This window comes from Erpetoichthys calabaricus, chromosome 17 (genome assembly GCF_900747795.2).
Source record: "Erpetoichthys calabaricus chromosome 17, fErpCal1.3, whole genome shotgun sequence".
Taxonomy (NCBI): domain Eukaryota; kingdom Metazoa; phylum Chordata; class Cladistia; order Polypteriformes; family Polypteridae; genus Erpetoichthys; species Erpetoichthys calabaricus.
The window spans coordinates 4,166,098-4,186,891 of NC_041410.2; the positions used below are offsets into that span (position 1 = coordinate 4,166,098).

At 42.0% G+C, this 20,794-nt stretch overlaps 1 protein-coding gene across 2 annotated transcripts in view; it reads right to left on the bottom strand.

Annotated features, from left to right (window-relative positions):
- Positions 1-13,750: 13,750 nt before the first annotated feature.
- LOC114667930 (free fatty acid receptor 2-like) overlaps positions 13,751-20,794 on the bottom strand; it is a 31,994-nt gene continuing 24,950 nt past the window's right edge. The window contains exons 2-3 of one of the 2 annotated variants that reach the window (XR_007933779.1): positions 14,183-17,336; positions 13,751-14,011 (exon numbers count right to left, since the gene is read on the bottom strand). Coding sequence is in view for 1 of the 2 variants with exons in the window: in XM_028823459.2 (XP_028679292.2) it covers positions 16,321-17,307 (987 nt within the window). In the remaining variant the exon portion in view is untranslated. Of the gene's footprint in view, positions 17,337-20,794 lie in introns of both variants that reach the window. The other variant, XM_028823459.2, reaches the window with a different exon arrangement.

Genomic DNA, 20,794 nt, shown 5'->3' on the forward strand with positions numbered 1-20,794 from the left:
AATCGAGGTCCTGACTCTCTGTGGCCATTGAAGATCCCTGGGCATCCTCCTTAAAGAGCAGGGTGTATCCCAATGTCCTGAGTAATTTGCCCAAACAGCCCTTTAATCACTCCCTGTCTCTAACCGTGTCTAATTATCTCTCACCCTTTTACCACCTAACAGCTAATGTGCGTTCTGGTGCAAAATGGCTGCCATCACCTCATCCAGGTGGTGGTTGAAGTTGCTCCCCACTCAACAGAAAAAAAGCACTGTGAGTAGAGAGAAAAGCACCATATAAATGTAAAGAATGATTATTAGCTGTGGCATTAAAAAAAATTAAAAAGCTAAACTTTTGTGGAAAAAAACAACCTTTTATTGAAGATTTACTTTATTAACACAGTGCATCCATTGGGCCAGCCCCCTAAACTCCGCTTATGTCTGCCATCTCAAGTCGTTCTTCTATTGTAGACTTTTTCCTTTCTGAGGACATCATCCAAATGATTGTAGCCTGAAGCAGATGAGGAATTCTCAAGCCCCTCACTTTTTTTCTCTTCAGTTTCCTACCAAATATTTTATTAAACCAGATGTTCACAATGAATACACGCTGGTATAAATGGAAATGCGTTAGATGGGGAACTGCTGGTTCCTTTGTCATTTATGCCTTATTGCTAATAATGAGCCATTAAAAACAGTGAAGACACTAAAAGAAGACAAAAACAAGCAATTAAGGGCGGGGAATCTTAACAAGCAAGACCACTTAATGAAGCCAAGAAAAGTTACTTGAGTGATACTTCTGATTTAGAAATTGGATTTACAAAAAACCTGCAGCCACCGTGGCCTCTGGGACCGACTTTGAAGACCCCTGTTTCGTAGTGTATTATCAATGTGCATAGCACCTAGTGGTGGCATAATAAAATGTTACATTGTTTAACAATTGCTTTCTGCACACAACAAACCTTAAATAGGAGTTCATGTTTCAAAAGCCCAAAGTGACACACAGCACTTGAAATGCATACATTTAAAAAATGAAAACAGAATTCTAATCATGGCAGAATAAAAGCCACAGAATTACATAAGTAATCCTGTTACTGGTGTAAAACACAAACCAGCAGCCACTGTGGCCATCCAGGAGTGAACTTGATGACCCCCAGTTTAGTAGAAAAAAAAATGTAGAATCTGTTTCAGCTGTGAGCACGCTGGTGCATGACACCGAGCAGAAACGCATTGCAGCAACTGAAATCATAAAGGATACTCTCTGAAACAGCAGCTTCTTCAAATGGTGAGACATGAAAGGTGTGAGAGATGATGGCAGGAGATATCATACAAGGGAAATGCACAAACTGTATTTGTAAGTGAGATCCTTCCACATGTGCATTCTGATGAATGGAAAGTACAAACAAGTCTCACTTCTACAGGAAGACGGATAAAAGGGCCCTGTGGTTTACAAACCCCTCAGTTGGAGTATAATCAGAAATTGATAGAGAGCTAGGTCAATAGTTGGGACTTTATTTAAAGAACTTCTGTGAAAAGCCAAAATTTCCCTCTGAGGGCAAATAAATAGGTAGATATGTAAATAAATACATAAACATACACTTTGGTCTGAACAAACACTGCAATGACTACAAAGCAAGAAAATTAGAAAAGTTCTGACCTGGCTGTCACAGTCACAGTGAGCCATTATGCAGACGTTTTGGTGGTGGTATAAAGGAGTCCCCCACCACACAATGGTGTTTCTTGACACACTTCTGCTGAATAATTTGTTGGCTAGAAGTCCTCTGTGTCGGTGTGTCAGAGAAAGGGTATGCAGTGTTGTTCATAATGGCGCTCAGTTTTGTCTTCATTTTCTTTGCTACGATCCCCAGTGAGTCCAGAGTGTGTCCTACTGTATAACTGAGCTTGAATTCGCTTGTTGATTCAGTGGGACTTGTGTGATTTTGGGCTTTACAAAAATAAATTGTATTTTATTGTGTCTCTTGCATTGCTGTTATCAGCTCAGCACGCCACAGTGTAGAATATCGCACTGGTCATCACAGAGTTGTACAAGATGTGACGGATGTCACTTCCCGCCATAGAGCAACACGGTCTCCTGAAGAAAAAGAGTTTGCTCTGCCCTTTCTTCTTTAGTTCCTCTGTTTTATGAGACCCATTCAGCCTGTCATTAATGTGGACCCCCACATGCTTGTATCAGTGTACCACCTTAATGACTGGACATAAAGGCTCTTGGGTGTGATAAAAATCAATGACCACTTCCTTGGTTTTGTTGATGTTCACTTGCAGAAAGTTCTCCCCGACTCCTCGTCTTTGTCTCATCCCCTTTATCAATTCACCCCTTAAGTGCTGAATCAGATGAGAATTTCTGCAGGTGACATGAACTGGTGGGCGGCACGGTGGCGCAGTGGGTAGCGCTGCTGCCTCGCAGTTGGGAGACCTGGGGACCTGGGTTCACTTCCCGGGTCCTCCCTGCGTGGAGTTTGCATGTTCTCCCCGTGTCTGCGTGGGTTTCCTCCGGGCGCTCCGGTTTCCTCCCACAGTCCAAAGACGTGCAGGTTAGGCGGATTGGCGATTCTAAATTGGCCCTAGTGTGTGCTTGGTGTGTGGGTGTGTTTGTGTGTGTCCTGCGGTGGGTTGGCACCCTGCCCGGGATTGGTTCCTGCCTTGTACCCTGTGTTGGCTAGGATTGGCTCCAGCAGACCCCTGTGACCCTGTGTTTGGATTCAGCGGGTTGGATAATGGATGGATGGATGGATGGACATGAACTGGTAAAATATAATGCCAGAATATATGTACTGTATATCATAACAGCATGGTTTTTATGAGAGGTGCATCCTATTAACAGGATCTAATAAGATCAACATGCAAGCAAGCCTTAGACTTTACCAAGGGGAGACTTGAGTAGCAGGCCAAGGCAGAGTCTTCTAACAGACTGTTTGTTTGCATTCTTTGAACTGTCTTTACAAACATGCAGCACTGGGCTAATGAATAATCTACATGATGGAAGAAATTGGTGTCCATAGTAATTAAAGAATTTAGATTGTAAGATGGAAACTGATACAAAGGATTATGAGCCAGAGATCAGATAAGGACGTCCCAGGTTATTGATAGGGTGGTTTTTCAAGATTTATTTATATATTGAATTTATTTACTGTATTTTGGTGTCTTTATGAAAACCTTATAGCACTTTGGTCAACTTCTGCTGCTCTCTTTAAACCCAGTCTATAAATTAACTTGACTTGAACATTTGCAGATGCAGACTCCTGATGAAGAACTAAGGGCTTCTTCAATTCACAACTTTTCCCCTCACTTGTATCCGCCATGGACTCGCACAGTCACAACTCTGAGTGTCTGCGTCTTGGACAATTCACCAATTGAAACACGGTACTTGCTAGAGCCCGCCCTCTCAACTTTGACAGTTGAAAATGACAGTTCTCTTTTAATACAGTAGCTTACTAGCATGCTGTGTCACTGAAATAAATAAATGAAGAAAAAAAAATACATAAAGAAATTAGCCTCAAAGTCATGAACTGTTTCATTTTTTATGCTCACATAGTAATATTTTTTAATAACTGTCACCTTTCACAATACATACATTTCATTGCATATTTATTTTTTGTAATTTTCTGCGAACTATTCCTTCCTACAGCCTTAATGAATGTTTGTAACGTCGTTTTATTCTGCCAGGCAAGCAAATAGGGCAGAGAAAAGGCACTCGATTTAACTTTGAAGCCAAAGAAAGGAGGAGTTGCGTGAATTCTCTCAAGCACTGATCACAAAGCGGAGCTGTAATTATATAATGTATTTTCACAGATCGCCATAATTAAATCCGTCTCTAACTTTCAGCCGGCTTTTTTGTGCCATTGTGATTTTGCATAGAAGCGTGAATATCTTTTGGGCTGATGAGCAAGTGAAGCTCAATGAGACGGAATAAGAGGTCAGCCTTGTCGTGAGCAAACAGGAGCAGGAAAGCCATGGCCCTCCCAGTTGATGCTCGTATCTGCTGCCAGGGCATCTCGATAGTGAAGTTTGTTTAGACAACAGAAATGTGAAGAAAAAAAAAAAAAAGGTGCTGAGCAAAGTCTGATCTGCAATGAGATGAAGTGTCAGATAACATCGCTTCTTCACGCTCTCGCAGCGCCCCTGTGGTTTGTCACCTTCTTGGAATGCAGCACCCTGCAGGTTGGAAGCTTAGTTATATTGAACAAATAGGGGGGAGGGGGTTAAAAGGGGGTACCCCCTTCCAGCCTCTTCTTTCCTTGTTCAAACCTCAATGTATTTATTTTAGATAATGCCTGTTAAAAAGCCACTGCTGATTTATAGGCTTAAGACACCACCCAGCACAACCCAGCAATCCAAACGCTAAGCGAGTCGTAATTGATCAGCTTGTTAGTTCCTGTCTGCCTGCTCTCCAAAGGTGTTGAGAGACGCAGATGCATAAAAGGATCCAACCAAATCCATTCATTTTCTGAACCTGCTTCTCCAGGGCAGGATCATGGGACAGTAGTAGCCTAGCCCAGCAGCCATTGGGTGTCTGCTTTATAGCATGGAGACTTTACTGATCAAGGCAGGGGTGCCAGGCCATTGCAGGGCACACTCCTACAATGGGTCAGTTGAGAGAGGCTGTTCAGTCACACTGCGTGACTTTGGACTGTAAGAGGAAGGTAGATAAACCCAAAACCCCACTTTGAGACCTCATACAAAGCAGACCCCTGTCAAAGTTCAAGAGCCAGGAAGCACTGGTGTTCCTCACTGTGTCGCTATATTGGCTGCTATATTGATATGGGCACAGTATAGGATGTACAGTAGTGCCCATAACGCCACAGACCCTGGTCAGTTGAAGGTACAAGAAGGCTTTGACATAACTGCATAATTGAGAGGTGCATCAGTTATGAGGTCCTGGGTGCTTGAAGTTAAATTTAAACCCTACTGACTGAAAATGATTTATCTCTTTGTCTGTCATCCGAGTGGCTCATTATCTGGCATCTGTGGGCAGGAAGGTTTAGTCAACAAAACTGAAGAATTAAATAAAATTAGAATTTTTAGTGGGCAGAGTGGGGGAGGGGAGTGGTATCTAGTGAGCAAATCAGCGATTAAACTTCACCAACATGCTTCACGTTTTACACGTCCGTCTGAGCGTCATTCACATTAAATTGATGGCTGGCTGTCCTGCAGAGTTGAACGTTTAACTAAAGGCACTGTTATAATATTAATGTTGCCACTGTTAATTTGGACATCGAGGACTACTGTATATATTTATATCTGTCTATTCACTATATAGCGCCTTGCATTGCTATCTGTTAAATAGTGCCTTTCATGTCTATATTATACTGCCTTTTACTTCACTTCATCTACAATATCTATTATATAGTGTCTTTCATATCCACAGTATCTATATCTTATATATTACCTTTCACTTCTATGTGCATTTACCAATTTGTATAGACAGTGCCCTCCATAATGTTTGGGACAAAGACACATTTCTCCTTGAAGCAATAACACACCTGAGGAATCACACACACTTGCAATGACAACTGTCTCACACGATATGATACCTTGAAATGGGGGAGCCTGTGTAGTAAAAGTGTTGTCATGTTGTCATGACAACCCCTAAAATAAAGTCTGCAATGTCCACTGTAATCATGTCTGAATTGTTTGATGTGTAATTTGAACTGTAGAACAGATTTGGGTAAATCAAGCAGTAATGTGTTCTTGTCCCAAACATTATAATAATAAATAATAATAATGCTTTGCATTTATATAGCACTTTTCTCACTACTCAAAGTGCTCAACAGTTGCAGGTTAAGGGCCTTACTCAAGGGCCCAGCAGAGCAGAGTCCCTATTGGCATTTACGGTATTCAAACTGGCAAACTTCCGATTGCCAGTGCAGATCCTTAGCCTCGGAGCCACCACTACCTGTCCTGTCTCTATCATATGGTGCCTTTTGATTTTGTCTACCTATCTATTCTAGCACCTTCCACATCTCTGTCTGATTAATTAGTCCACTTCTTACTCATATGTTGGTAAGTTCATCAACCTTTGGCATTGCTGTGACACCCATACCACTTGGGCACTGGATCACCATATTGGCAGCCATTTTATTTAAGGCTGAGCTGCTTTCTCTGTAATTTTCTGCCCTTTGTATTCTTAAAGTCCTCTCTGTTTGGCTTGAAGAGGCCTGCTTTTTCTGGCAGGTTTTATTTCAAGGTGTTCTTTGTGTAGTCCTATACGTGCTATCTTGATGTCCTTTCCTGTTTTGTCTTTTTGATTCTGCGCATTACTCAAGTTGATTAAAAAAAAAGGACCGCTCTGTTTTTGGCTGTATTCTTCCTTGATGAGCAGCTCCTGGTCTTCACTAGACAAAGTGACTCCCTCAATTCTGACCAGTCTCCCTATAGCATGATGGTGCCACCACTATGCTTCATTGGTTTTAGGCAGCTGATGAGTAGTCCAGGGTCTTTGCCAGACATCGAATTTGGAGTTCTGACCAAAGAGTTTGGCTCTTCAGACCACAAAATCTTATTCCTCATGCTGTCAGAGTTCTTTAAATGTCATTTGGCAAGAGTGTCTTCAGGCTAACCACTCTGCCATAACCTGCTGAGATGGCCATCCTTCCAGCAGGTTCTCCCATCTCAGCAAAGAACTTCTGAAGCTCTGCTGGAGTGACCATTAGTCATCTTCCTGACCAAGGCTTTCCTTTCCTGGTTACTTGGTTAGGATGGATGGTCAACTCTGAGAAGGGTACCATTGGTGCCAAACGTCTTCCATTTCACAATTCTTGAGGCCAATGTGCTCCTGGGAACACTTAAAGTTTTAGAAATGGTTTGATCCCCTTTTCCTGATCTAAGCCTCACCACAGTTTGATCACAAGGATCCACAGAGCATTCCTTGGACTTAATGGCTTGGTTTTTGTCCTGTCATGCAGTGTAAATTGTGGGACCTTGTATGCACAGGTCCACATGTGCCATTCTAAATGATGTCCCATCAGTTCAGAGTCCCACGGGTGGAGTCCAGTCAGATTCTAGAAACATCTCAAGGAGAATTAAAGCAAACCAGAAGCACCCAAGCACAATTTGGAATGCCGCAGCAAAGGGTCTGAATAGTTCTAAAAGAAGAGATTTTGACGTTTGCAAGCTTTTCTATAAACGTGTTCACTTTGTCATCATGGATGAATGTAGGTTGATGGGCCAAAATGGCAAATGTATTGATTTAAAATGAAAGTACGGTGTGTAGAACATGAAGGGGTCTGTTCCATAGTAACATAGTTAAACCAAGTTAATCTGATTTAAGATCCTGAGGTAGCAGAGCCAAATCGGTCAGCACTGGGCGTTAGGTAGGAGACAACCTCAGATGGGATATATAAGGCCCACACTGCACTAATATGGAATCACTAGTTAAGCTCAAGATAATTCCTTCCACCTCTGCCTTTTCCTTTGAATGTATAATTCCCACTTAACTGAATTCAGGGTATTACATGCATATCCAAGTGGCACAGTGTGCTAGGTAGGAAGTAGGCCTGGAAAGAGCGACAAATCACTGAGAGGCAATTTAAAATCGCCAGTTAAGGTTATGGGGGTCCCCATTTCCACTACTCAAGTGTCCTTTCTCAGTTTTGCAAGGGTTACTCAATAGCGAGACTGCACTGCCTTCATTCACAGATGCTCTTAGATATTCTCAAGCTGATTCCCTCTCTTCTGACCTTTCATCAGCTTTTCATACCGTTAACCTCTCTTTGCTCATCTCTTCCCTTAATAAACACAGAAACCATGGTTCTGCTTTGGACTGGTTCAAGTCTTACCTGTCTGTCCAATCCTTTTGTGTCTCCTGGTCTAACTTCTTGCCTTCTCCTCAGAAACTCTCCACAGATGTGCCTCAGGGATCAGTATTTGGTCCACTTCTTGTTTCCCTCAACATTCACCCCTTAGGCAAAGTTATTTCTTCTCATGGCTTCTCCTGTCACCTCTAAGCTTGTGATGTACTGATCTTCCTCTCATTGCCCTCTTACAACCTACAGGTTTTTAGTTCAGGTCTCCAGCTGCCATCTTATCCTGGATGAATTCTCATGACCTTTAATCTTAACCTTTCAAAGTCAGGTATCCTGTACTTGCTTTCTGATTTTCCTTACTCAGATTTATCTCTTGAAGTTGTCGCCCTTTTGCCATTAGTCATGGTCAAGAATCTCAGCATGACTGTGGACGTTCAATCATCAAATACAGTATATATTTCTTCAATGACCCAATCCTGTCATTTCTTTCTTTATATTTCAGAGGTTTCTATCTTTCCTCACTAATAATGACATGCATCTCTCTCCTGGCGGGGCTTCCTTCAACTGCTGCCTGACCTCTCCAGCTCCTCCAGATGTTCTCAGTTCCTCATTTCATTCCTACTACTCATCTGCTTCTGTCTCTTTACTGGCTTCCTGTTGCTGGAAAGATCTAATTCAAAACTCTTGTCTTGACTTGGAGTTCTCTGAATGGTCCTGCGTCTCGGTATCTGCAGCCTTTAGTCTCTCCAAGAAGACTCCGTTCTGTCTCTGCCTACCAGCCATCCCTTCTCATTCCAGACATGCAAGCCTGGACAATGTTTCTCAATTCTTGTTCCAAAGCTGTGAAGTGATCTCCCTATGGCTCTTTGAAATTCAGCCAATTTCCTCATGATTCAGCCTCTTTTGAAAATGCACCTTTTCATGAAATATTTTGGAACTCCATGATGACTGGCTCCAGCAGACCCCCTGTGACCCTGTAGTTAGGATATAGCGGATTGGATAATGGATGGATGGATGGATGATGACTGCTGTTATGTTGACAGTGTTTTAGGATACTGACGTGTCTTAGTCATCTGTCATTAGGTAGTAGTAGTTCTTCAATTCTGTCTTGCTCTGTTTTTTAATTTGTTCCTTATTGCTTTTGATGTTTGCATCTTCTAATCATTCTAGTATGTATTATAACTTGCTTTGAAATTTGCCTTGAATAAAGGTGTCTGCTAAATATATATTAATAATGTCCAATGCCTTTTTTTACCAAACCATCCAATAACACTTTTTTAAACCTGCTAAATGTAATTCAGGATCACTAGAGCCAGAGTCTTATCTTTCCAACAGTGGGCACAAGGTAAGAAGAGGGGTGGTCAAACATGGTGCCAGTCCATCACAGACCCATTCATAAACACACACATACAAATGAACAATGCATCTTTCAGGATGTGGGAAGAAAAGCCCACAGAAACCACGGGGAGAACATGCAAAACCCACACAGATTTGAACCCAGATGCTGGAGTTGCCAGTTACAGAAGGGCACTGTATTGAAAGAAAGTGTCCTGGCTAGGTACACAAGGACGCAGTTTGATTTTGATTTGGGACCAGCAGATGAAACATGGTCCAAAAACAAGCCAAAGTCAAATTGAACCAAATGCCGAAAATACATGAGATAAAACCAAGCAAAATGATCTAGAAAAGAAAAACACACACACAGTGTCCTTGGTGGAATCTCCGATGGCCAGGAAGTGTGTGGTGGTAACCTTTACACTGGTGACTTGACTACATGTACTGTAGATCAGAGCAGAAGTTTGCTCTTTTATTGTCAACTTGTGTAAAGCGTCCAACACCAAGGTCTGGTGACCCAGAATGTTTTCATGTGCTCTTCTCATGTTGCTGAAGACTTAAAATGCATTAAAAATTTTTCCAGTAAAAAGGGGTGGAGCCACAAGGCATGCCACTGCTGGGGGGCGGGCCTTTGAATAGTTGCTTGCGATGTGCCAGGAAGTTGACTGTGACTCTCCAACATTGTCAGCTTGTGTCTCAGGCTGCTGACATTCATGTGTCATGGACACGGTGTAACCCTCAGACACATTTTGCCTCAATTTTGACCATCATGCCATAGTGACTGACACCACTGAATGTATAAAGCTGAGTGTGTGTTTGTGTAGCGTGCAAATCCGTGCCTTTGAATCTCTGCTCAGATTTGTGCAGGTGAACACCACAGACTGGGTTTCACTCTGAAATTGCTTCCCCTTGGAGAACTTTATTTAGTGACTGCCCTGTGCTTTATTCGGGAAGTGTCCCTAAGGTGTTATGTTACAGTCTCCTGATGGACTGATATTTTTTAATTGGCTGATGTTTAATAATCCATAAGGCTATTAATATTGCTGTACTGCACATACTGAAAGCCCTGCTGCGCCAGGCCGTCTGCAGGACACAATTTCCTTTGGGCTCTGTTGACACTGCGGACTGAGATTGCGTGTGAAATATTATCAGAGCCTCTTTATTGCACCTCATTATGGCAGAGCTGACTGACGCTTATATTTCCTTTGACACACTGAGAGAGACAAACTAAGCAGGCCAATGCAAAACAACAGCCCTTTACCTCCACAACATACTAAAACGAATATTCTGGATTGTTATTTTGATTCCTTCATTTATTATTTTTTTCCAATGTGCTAAAATGGAACAACACCAAAGGTGGGGAGAATTTGTTGTTTCAGGTGTCAAGCCTGGTTGTGTACGCTTTCATATTTACACGGAGTTGCCAGTTTATGAAGCCCACCTTTCTAGTTGTGTGTTGTGCCTCCTTTGGTCTTCATGGCTTTTGCAAGATGCTTGATGCATTGTTCATTAGTGTATCACAGGTTTGAAAAGTCTTTATAAAAGTCAGTACTTTATATAAGCCCCTTTGGCAGCAATTCCAGCTTGCAGTCTTTTTTGATAAGTTTCCGCAAGCTTTGCACACCTTGATTTGGGCAGTTTATCCCATGAATTATTGAGGGTAGACTGTTGGGCTAACATGACATATTTATCCATTTAAGTTGAAATGTACAACACAATAAAGTGTGCAGGAAGGGAAGGGCTGTGAATGCGCACTGAATCCATTGTACCGCTGTGTTGAAATGACCAAGTTGGACAGTTGCTATAAATTGGACCACCCAAAGACAGTCGATAGGGTTGAGATCTGGGCACTGTGCAAACCATGAACCCCACCGTCGTGTTTCCATTTGGTGCCTTCTGACATGATGCATCATTCAGTGCTGGAAGTGTAGATAAACTGGACCCAAGAAAGAATGAAGTGTTCAGACAGACGGACTTTCTTCAGTGGGTATCAGGGGAGGCCCTATTGTCTGCCATAGAGGTAGAAAGTCATCAGCTCCAGCCTCTGGTCCATGGCAGGTTAAGCAATGTGATCAGGGTCATTCAGGGTCTCGGAGGTGGGATTGATCCTCGCCCTGTCAAGTAAGTCACTCACTCCATTTCCTACTGTGGACACTGAACTGTAAAGCCCGTGTTTTAAAACTTCCCTCATTATCCATAAGGCAGCACCGCTAGCCACACTTGTGAGTATTAAATGGAAATCTTTAAGTATACCTGGGGACTAAAACATGCAGAAGCACATATGACACAAGGCTGGAGGTCTGTGATGTGTTAAAACACAATGTGCCAACACTGATGGACTCCTTCATGACCCTCTGACAGTTTTTTCAAAAGGAAAGAAATTAGAAGAATTAAAGAACCACTAATGCCCATTCTGTTTCATCATTGACAACTCTTTATCAGAATATTATTAACAGACACCGACAACCTTTAATTACAAAAAAACAACCCATTAATGGCCAGTGCAGGTTTAAGAATACAGTTATGTGTCTATGTTGAGATACTTATAATAAAAAAAAAGCAAAATATCTTTGGCATAATAATTTTAAACAAACACTACAATACAATACAACACATACACATTTACATAAATGAAGTCCTGTGTACTTCAAACTTGTGTAGAAAAAAAGGTTTCAAATAAATACACTCTGAAAATGCATATATATGACTTTACAAAATCTTGTTCCTGTAATATTATACATCTCCGTAAGTATAAATGCAGAATAAGTAACAGAATGCTTCATTTACATAAGCTCACATTAGAGAGACGCGGAGTGACGCTTGGATGAGACACGCTGTGGTGTCTTCCTGGATCAGCTCTGTGTCCACGTAGACTGGTGAGTCAGCCCTTCTGAAATTTGAATTATTGTCTTCAATGTGTTTTTTAATGCCTCACTTGTGGTGTGTGGTGACCTTTTCCCCTTCCCTAAAGCAAATCTCTTGAGTCTGCAGCCCCAGGTGGGGGTGACTGTGCATGTCGGCAGGCAAACTAAAAGTGAACTGAAAAGTGCTAAAATGAAAAGCAATTGTGGGAAAAAAAAAAACGTAAAAAGCTGTCTGCCTGCCAACAGCAGCAAGATTAATCTTTACAATCTTAAATTCTCAAAATGTAAACCTGAATAAATGCAAAAGATGTATATAATTGTATGTACATATTAAAAATAATGTATATATTAACGACAGGATGAGTCAGCTCCACTTAATGCCACAAGTTTAAGCATAACACAAACTTGAGAACCTAAACTGAGCAATCCATACAAGTCAATGGAAAGCTGTTGACAGGCAGGTGCCACCAGGGGGCGACCTACTCTGTTGTTAGCAGTGCCCTGTAAGCCTTCAGCAAGTATGGACACTAAAAGCCACTGCTCGCATTTTAAACACAAACTGTTGTAATGTCCTCTAAGCTGCCCTTGGGTAAAGGCAAATATATTTAGGGCTTACTGTCCTCTTCCCACCCTTTCCACTTAGCAGTGCGGACATCTCTCTCTTAAAAATGGTCCCTCCTGGGTTTTTCATTTGTAATCTACCAACCCAGTCCTAAACGGCCATTGAATCTCTTGCCAGAATGTCACCCTACTACACTATACCCTTAAAAATCGTTATACATGTTTTGTAGAGCACACTCTGTAAATGGACGTACACACTTACTCATGGTGTAAGGGGTCTGCAGCTGATGTGTCCCATGAACCAGGAAAGGATGCGAAGTGTGAGCCCACTCTCAGCGGTGTGAAAAATACAACTTTCTCAACCCACACTCGGGCATGAGCACTATACAAGAGTAAACTGCATTTTAAAATACATGGACAGTCTGCTCACCATGCACTCGTTACCCGTCACTGTGACCCCTCGCATAGAGCACTGATCTGAGCACTCATTCAGTAGAGGAATCTCCTCCATTACTTATATAATCCCACTGACAGTTCACTAAAAACTGGCCCTCCCTCTCTGTTGATGTACTGGACATCTCATTCTACATATTATTCTTTATAGGAGGATTTGGATTTCAGTCTGGTATTTGTATTGGTTTGTTTCATTGTCTTTTAACTGATTTGTTTTGTTGTTGAATTTGTAAATCAAGCCATGTGAATAGGAAATTAAACTAAGTTGAAGCTAAAACACTAGCCATGACAACAAGTTTCTGGATGTACACACGCTGTCTGTGTGACATATGTCTGTCTGCATGTACATACAGTAGCTATATTGTTATATACTGTGTGTATTTTTTGCCCATAAATCTTTATATGTGTGCACATATGTATGTACCTGTATCTGTTTATTTGCAAGTGTACATCTGTATATATATATATATATATATGTGTGTGTGTGTGTGTATACTAGTGCAATTGTGTGCATTTGTGTATCTGCATGTGTATATTCGTTACAAAAATATGCATAAAGTATTTTTTTTTTTTAAATTACTGCTGTCAATATGAATATATTTTGAAATATAAAACACTTAAAGGATAAATATTTAACTATCTTGCAGTATACTGAAATATATTGTAAAATATGTAAATTGTTGCCATTTTTCTATATTTGCAATATTTCTTTTCCAAAATATAAAAATATGCAATATCTTAACTTGTTACATTTTTAGGAATAATATACTTTACCAAATTTTTTAAAACTATTAAAATATATTTTTAAGTCTACTGTAAACTCTACTTAATAGTATTAATTGGAATCAATGGGAAGACTGCATTTACATTTTTCCTGGTAAAAAGGAGGGTCTTGAATGACCAGCTGTGGGCCTGGGCACACAGTATATGACAAGTCTTATACACAATACATTTGTTACATTATACTAATGACAAAGCATGTTTCCTTATAATGCAGTTACAATTTTAAAAATATATCTTTCAATATAAAGTAACATATATTTAGGTCAAACATAATTGGCCCTAGTGTGTGCTTGGTGTGTGGGTTTGTGTGTGTCCTGCGGTGGGTTGGCACCCTGCCCGGGATTGGTTCCTGCCTTGTGCCCTGTGTTGGCTGGAATTGGCTCCAGCAGACCCCCGTGACCCTGTGTTCGGATTCAGTGAGTTGGAAAATGGATGGATGGATATGCCTACATATTTCTTGGGTATTATACAGTATATTTCATTTTCGTAAGTGATATGCTCCATCTATATGCATGTGTAAAACAGTTGTTGTAAACTGTTTTACATTTGTAAAACAAATGTACATGCATGTGTGTACCTAGTCTGTTTGTTTGGTATGTGCGCATCTGTTTGTGTTTTTGAGTGTGTGTATTTGTATGCATTGGTACATCTGTGTATCTGCGTGTGTGTGTGTGTGTGTGTGTGTGTGTGTGTGTGTGTGTGTGTGTGTGTGTGTGTGTATTTTTCTACATCTAAAGTAAATATATGTGCATATGTGTGTATGGTGGTGTGTGTCACTATTTGCTTATTTTTCCCATGTATCTGTATGTGTATTTGTGTCCATGTACACGTGTGTTTCTGCTTGTATGTATGAGCAAGTATTCTGTATCTCTTTTTTTGCATTGTTGCCCATGTATCTGTGTGTGTATCTCCATGTGTGTTTTCTTCTGTACCTGTATATATGTGTGTGTTTGTTTCCACATTTGTATGTGCATATCTATATGCATTATTTGTGTATTTTTAAGGTTCTTTATAGGCGGGCTTGTTCGCTTCTGTGTATATGCCCACGTCGACTTGTGTATCCCATGCAAGTACAAAATGGAAAGCCATTTTGAAAGAAACTCTTGCTTTACAACCCCACAGTGCACTTTGCTTCTAATTTTTTACATGTTAACATTTCTGTAACTGTCTAAGTGCTGTATGGTGGATTTCTTTTTCCAGTCCTGTTTTATCTGAAGACTTCTTCTCTTTTAAAGATGGCCATGTCAATACATTCCACAGCACAGTTGTACTACTCTTTGGGAACTCAAGCCGCCAAAGCTGCCAGACACAATGACAAGGCCTCTGTTTGGGTTTAACCGTAAAGCCCGTGGATTCTCGTTAAGGTAAACCTTTTGAGATGTCCATTTCATCTGTGTCCCCCCTTGGGCTCCAGCCCCGTGGTAATAGGCTCTTTGAAACGAGACAAAGTTTGACTAGAAGAAGCAGAGTTTTGTTCAAATCTCAAAGCACTATTGCACATGTTCACTCACTAGTCACTTTCACACGTGGATTCGGGGGACATTAATGGCAAAGTTTTCTCTCATAATATCAGTGTGTAGATTTCCCAGACTGACAGCTTTCAGTTGGGACAAAGGCAGAGGTTATGGGATCCTAGAAGTTCATAAGCATTCATAATCGAACGTTCTTTGTGTGTTTCTGACCTCTGCCCCGTGTCTTGCCATACCGTTGTAGGTTGGCTGCATCTTTTACTGTTGCTCAGAGTGACAGAACATTTTGTCTTTGGTTCAGCTATGTATCTCCTTTGTTATGAATTCCATCCGATTGCTAGCTTAGCAGTACAAACTTTTGTTTTTATTCATGACAACTCACTTGGTTGTAGGACCTGCCACATCGCCAAGTCAGTTATAGTTATTTCACTCGAGATTACATACATAAGACAGTTATGATGTTTTTGTACTTGACCTGATAATTTTTACACAATCCATGATGGCAAATTCCTGGAAATCCTTCTAGGCCTTGACTTTAGAAATTTCTGGCTGGAGTTTCTGAGGATAACAAATTCTACATTTCCCTCAAATGTGAACTCATTCCAGTAAACTACCGGGCTTCTATTCTGTCTTTCCTGCACCACGGATTTCAGTTTCAAGTCCACTTAATAAGGTTCTTTGAAACAGAACTCCAAAGATGAATCCCCAAGTCGGTAAGATTTATGGGTTCCATTTTCCATAGACAACTGTTCAACTGTTTCCAGTGTGGATTCCGATTTGTGGAAATGTAAACACTGAATCCAGATTCATTTTAAAAATTGGTGTGTGTTACTTTCCTATGAGGGCAAAAATGCGATTGAATTTCCACCAGAGCTCAAGGCGTTTCAGTTTCTTCCCTACTGTCAAGTAGATTTGTGCCAAGTTGATTGGTGGCTGTAAGAGGGTGAGTGTGCAATTCGGTGTGCCCTGTGGTGGACCCGTGCCACAGTGGAATAGGCGCCACTTCCCTTAAAATAATGAAGAAAATTTGAAGTCTACAGTGGAAATTCCTGTCCTGCATTGCCTTTCTAATGAAATGTCCAGAATGCGGCAGACTTGTGACCAACACTAAGATGCCATTCACAGAGTGTTGGAGGTGCTTTCAGTCCGCTCCATGCTTGAGCTGGGATGGGACATGAACCTTGAACAAGAGGTGACTTTACACATTTTGTCAAAGATTCCTTTGAAACACTGGCCGAAGACTTTCTGTACCGCCGTGGAAGAGAAATAGAAGATGATGGGATCCAAGCAGGCATTGAAGGTGCTGAGCAGCAGAGCATCCACACGCCATTTAGGACTCTGTCCTTCCACGAAGCCCACCACGTGAGAGATGTTGTAGGGTCCAAAGCAGAGAATGAACACCAGCAGGGTGCCCATCGCCAGCCCGTTGGCTCTCTGCTTCCGCCGACGGCTGATGTTTGGCAAGCTGTTGAGAATGCGGATGAAATTCACATAGGAGTACATGGTGATGAGGAAGGGGATGCAAAAGAGGATGAGGAACAACTCCAGTCGGACAGGGAGGAGGATTTTGAGCTGCTCTTTGTTGAAATTCTCATAGCAAACACTTGTATCGATGGTGGAGTTGGAGTTATGGTACTGCATGATATACACAATGCTGCAGTTCGCTGACGACACTATCCAGAAGACGACGCTGGCCACGATGGCATATATGGGCTTCCTCTTGAGTTTGTATTTTATGGGGAAGGCCACTCCCAAGTAGCGCTCCACGCTCACAGCCGTCAGGAAGCAAGTGCTGATGTAGATGGTTGAGTAGAACACAAAGCCACTCAAGGGACACAAGAAGTATGGCAGCACCCAGCGCATGCCGGAGGTGGCCTCGATCATCCTGAAGGGCAGGAAGAGCAGGAAAACGAGGTCGGACACAGTCAGGTTCAGCAGGAGGATATCGATGGGGGCAGGCTTGTTGCGAACCTTCAAGCTGAATGTGTACAAGGCGATGATGTTGGCGGGCATCCCCGTGATGAACGTGATGATGTAGACTGAGAGAAGAAGCTGGGTGTGCTCTCTGCCCGAGGACGTGGTGCTGTTCCCATGTGCGTCAGTCATGGTGACTTTGACTGGAGGCTGCTGGCGACCTGCGGGATATAAAAAAAGAGGGTGAAAAAAAGTTTAGCTTTTATTTAAATCCCCACATTAAATATTTAGACAGCAGTTTATCTTTGTGGCGCTGGTGGCCGCAGCTAATCAGTCATGCAGCCGTCCGTTCACCTGCCTCTTTGTGTGCCATGTTGTGCCCAGGTATTGTTTTAAAGAATGTACTATATGGCTCCAACATCACTTTTTTTTTCCAATCACAATGCATCTTGTTGTTACATTTTATCACTTTCATGTAAATTATTAGTCGAGAGTGTAAGCAAGTTGGCTGATTAGGCTTTCTGTTCCGTTTTCTCATCTTGGTTAGAAACATAGCTTTGACAGGCACGTTAGACTTTATTAGCTTGAGTGTGCGAATGCAGTGACAGGTCTCTTTTTTTTCATTTATTAAGGTCGCCGATTAATAATTTTTAAGCACTTCCTGCTGAGATCCAAGAGCAGCCTGATCTTATCGTGGTGTACTATACGTCAATTAATTTGACTCTGGGGGCTTGCATTATGTGCAGAGTGTGTGGCTGTTGGCACAGATCCACTCGGTCTAATGGAGCATCAAGAGAAAGAAATAGTGGCTGCATTTTTCATATGTCTTTTACCAAAATTAAATTGTATCATTTGCCTGTGGAAAATTCATATTCTGAATATAGCTGGCCAGGAACCGTTAACAGTTTGGACTGGATATCTAATCTATCAAACCAAATGTATGTTTGTCTGGTATCCATTTGAACCTTTTTACCAATTTTTGCACACGGCAAGAGCACAGGTCAGGTTTCATTCTTAAATTTTACCCTTTGAGGAACCCTACTTAGTCACTTGCACTTTATTCGGGAGGTGCCCCAGGAGGAATTTTTCAGACTTGGCACAGGTACTTTACCCATAGTGGATTTAATCCATCAGTCCCTTAGGGCCAAAATGTATGCCCCCTGGGGAACTTTATTTAATGACCACACATGCACTCTATCCCCCACCAGACAACCTCAACTAGTACACTTTACTGGGGTGACCAACAGTCAAAGCACAGGTCCTGGGGACCCCTGCTTGTGTTTGTATGGTGAGCAAATCCACACAATTGAAGTGCAGTATCAGTGTCAAGCTAGCACATGCTTTTCACTCCCATGACTTTGAATTGAGTTGGATGGTGTCACACATGTATGTCTGTAGGTCACCTTCCAGACTCATCTGAAGTAAGCAGTACCACACCACCACGTTTTCAATTTTAAACATAAATGATCTCTGTCCACACTTGTGCTTTCACATCATTTATGAAAGTACCGTATTTTTCACTCCATAACACGCACCTGACCATTAGACGCACCAATGATTTAGAGGAGGAAAACAAGAAAAAAACTACTGAACCAAATGGTGTACTAATATATTTAATAAAATACAGCAGAATAATATTTCAGCCATGTAAAGTCAACAGCGGTATTAAGAACCATCATCACTGTCCTTAACAAATGAGGAGATACTTTAAGGTTCAAGCACTCTTCTGGTTTTCTGGAAACCCCAAGAACTCCTCATCGCTAGTATCAGAATTTATGAAGCTCAGTTGCTCACAATCACTGATGTCACTTTCTTTGCTATCTTCATATATGATGCTATCTTCAGTTCCATCTAAGGCATTGCTAATGGCAGCTTCCACCTGCAGCTATAGACTCTTCAGTACGTGAGCGACTCTCCACGCTAGTGTTTAGATCTGGACAGTGCATGTGCCCAAAACATTAACATTTATGTTACTTACATAAATGCCAGAACGAATGTTATTTACCTTCATTTATTTACTTACTTTCTACAGCGTAAAGTCACAAATAGACTGCAGAGCTTCCTGTGTTTGATCGACACAAGCATGCTCAAAAAATACGTGTAATGCTACAAAAGTGCACGTCGACACTTCAGTTTGTAAGTAATGGTACGAGAATGCAGTCAGACTTCTTTTTTGGGCATATACACCGTTCAGATCTGAACACTAGCGTGGAGAGTCACTCGCTCGCTCGCATACTGAAGAGTGTATAGCTGCAGGTGGAAGCTGCCGTCGCTGTACTTTGTACAGTGCATCTGAAAAGTATTCACAGCGCATCACTTTTTCCACATTTTGTTATGTTACAGCCTTATTCCAAAATGGATTAAATTCATTTTTTTCCTCAGAATTCTACACACAACACCCCATAATGACAACGTGAAAAAAGTTTACTTGAGATTTTTGCAAATTTATTAAAAATAAAAAAATTGAGAGAGCACATGTACATAAGTATTCACAGCCTTTGCCATGAAGCTCTAAATTGAGCTCAGGTGCATCCTGTTTCCCCTGATCACCCTTGAGATGTTTCTGCAGCTTCATTGGAGTCCACCTGTGGTAAATTCAATTGACTGGACATGATTTGGAAAGGCACACACCTGTCTATAGAAGGTCCCACAGTTGACAGTTCATGTCAGAGCACAAACAAAGGAATTGTCTGTAGACCTCCGAGACAGGATATCTTGAGGCACAAATCTGGGGAAGGTTACAGAAAAATTTCTGCTGCTTTGAAGGTCCCAATGAGCACAGTGGCCTCCATAATCCGTAAGTGGAAGAAGTTGGAAACCACAAGGACTCTTCCTAGAGCTGGCCGGCCATCTAAACTGAGCGACTGGGGGAGAAGGGCCTTAGTCAGGGGGGTGACCAAGAACCCGATGGTCACTCTGCCAGAGCTCCAGAGGTCCTCTGTGGAGAGAGGAAAACCTTCCAGAAGGACAACCATCTCTGCAGCAATCCACCAATCAGGCCTGTATGGTGGAGTGGCCAGATGGAAGCCACTCCTTATTAAAAGGCACATGGCAGCCCGCCTGGAGTTTGCCGAAAGGCACCTGAAGGACTCTCAGACCATGAGAAAGAAAATTCTCTGGTCTGATGAGACAAAGATTGAACTCTTTGGTGTGAATGCCAGGCGTCACGTTTTGGAGGAAACCAGGCACCGCTCATCACCAGGCCAATACCATCCCTACAGTGAAGCATGCTGGTGGCAGCATCATGCTGTGGGGACGTTTTTCAGCAGCAGGGTCTCTGAGACTAGTCAGGATAAAGGGAAAGATGACTGCAGCGATGTACAGAGACATCCTGTATGAAAACCTGCTCCAGAGCGCTCTTGACCTCAGATTGGGGCGACGGTTCATCTTTCAGCAGGACAACGACCCTAAGCACACAGCCAAGATATCAAAGGAGTGGCTTCAGGACAACTCTGTGAATGTCCCTGAGTGGCCCAGCCAGAGCCCAGACTTGAATCCGATTGAACATCTCTGGAGAGATCTTAAAATGGCTGTGCACCGACGCTTCCCATCCAACCTGATGGAGCCTGAGAGGTGCTGCAAAGAGGAATGGGCCAAACTGGCCAAGGATAGATGTGCCAAGCTTGTGGCATCATATTCAACAAGACTTGAGACTGGAATTGCTGCCAAAGGGGCATCG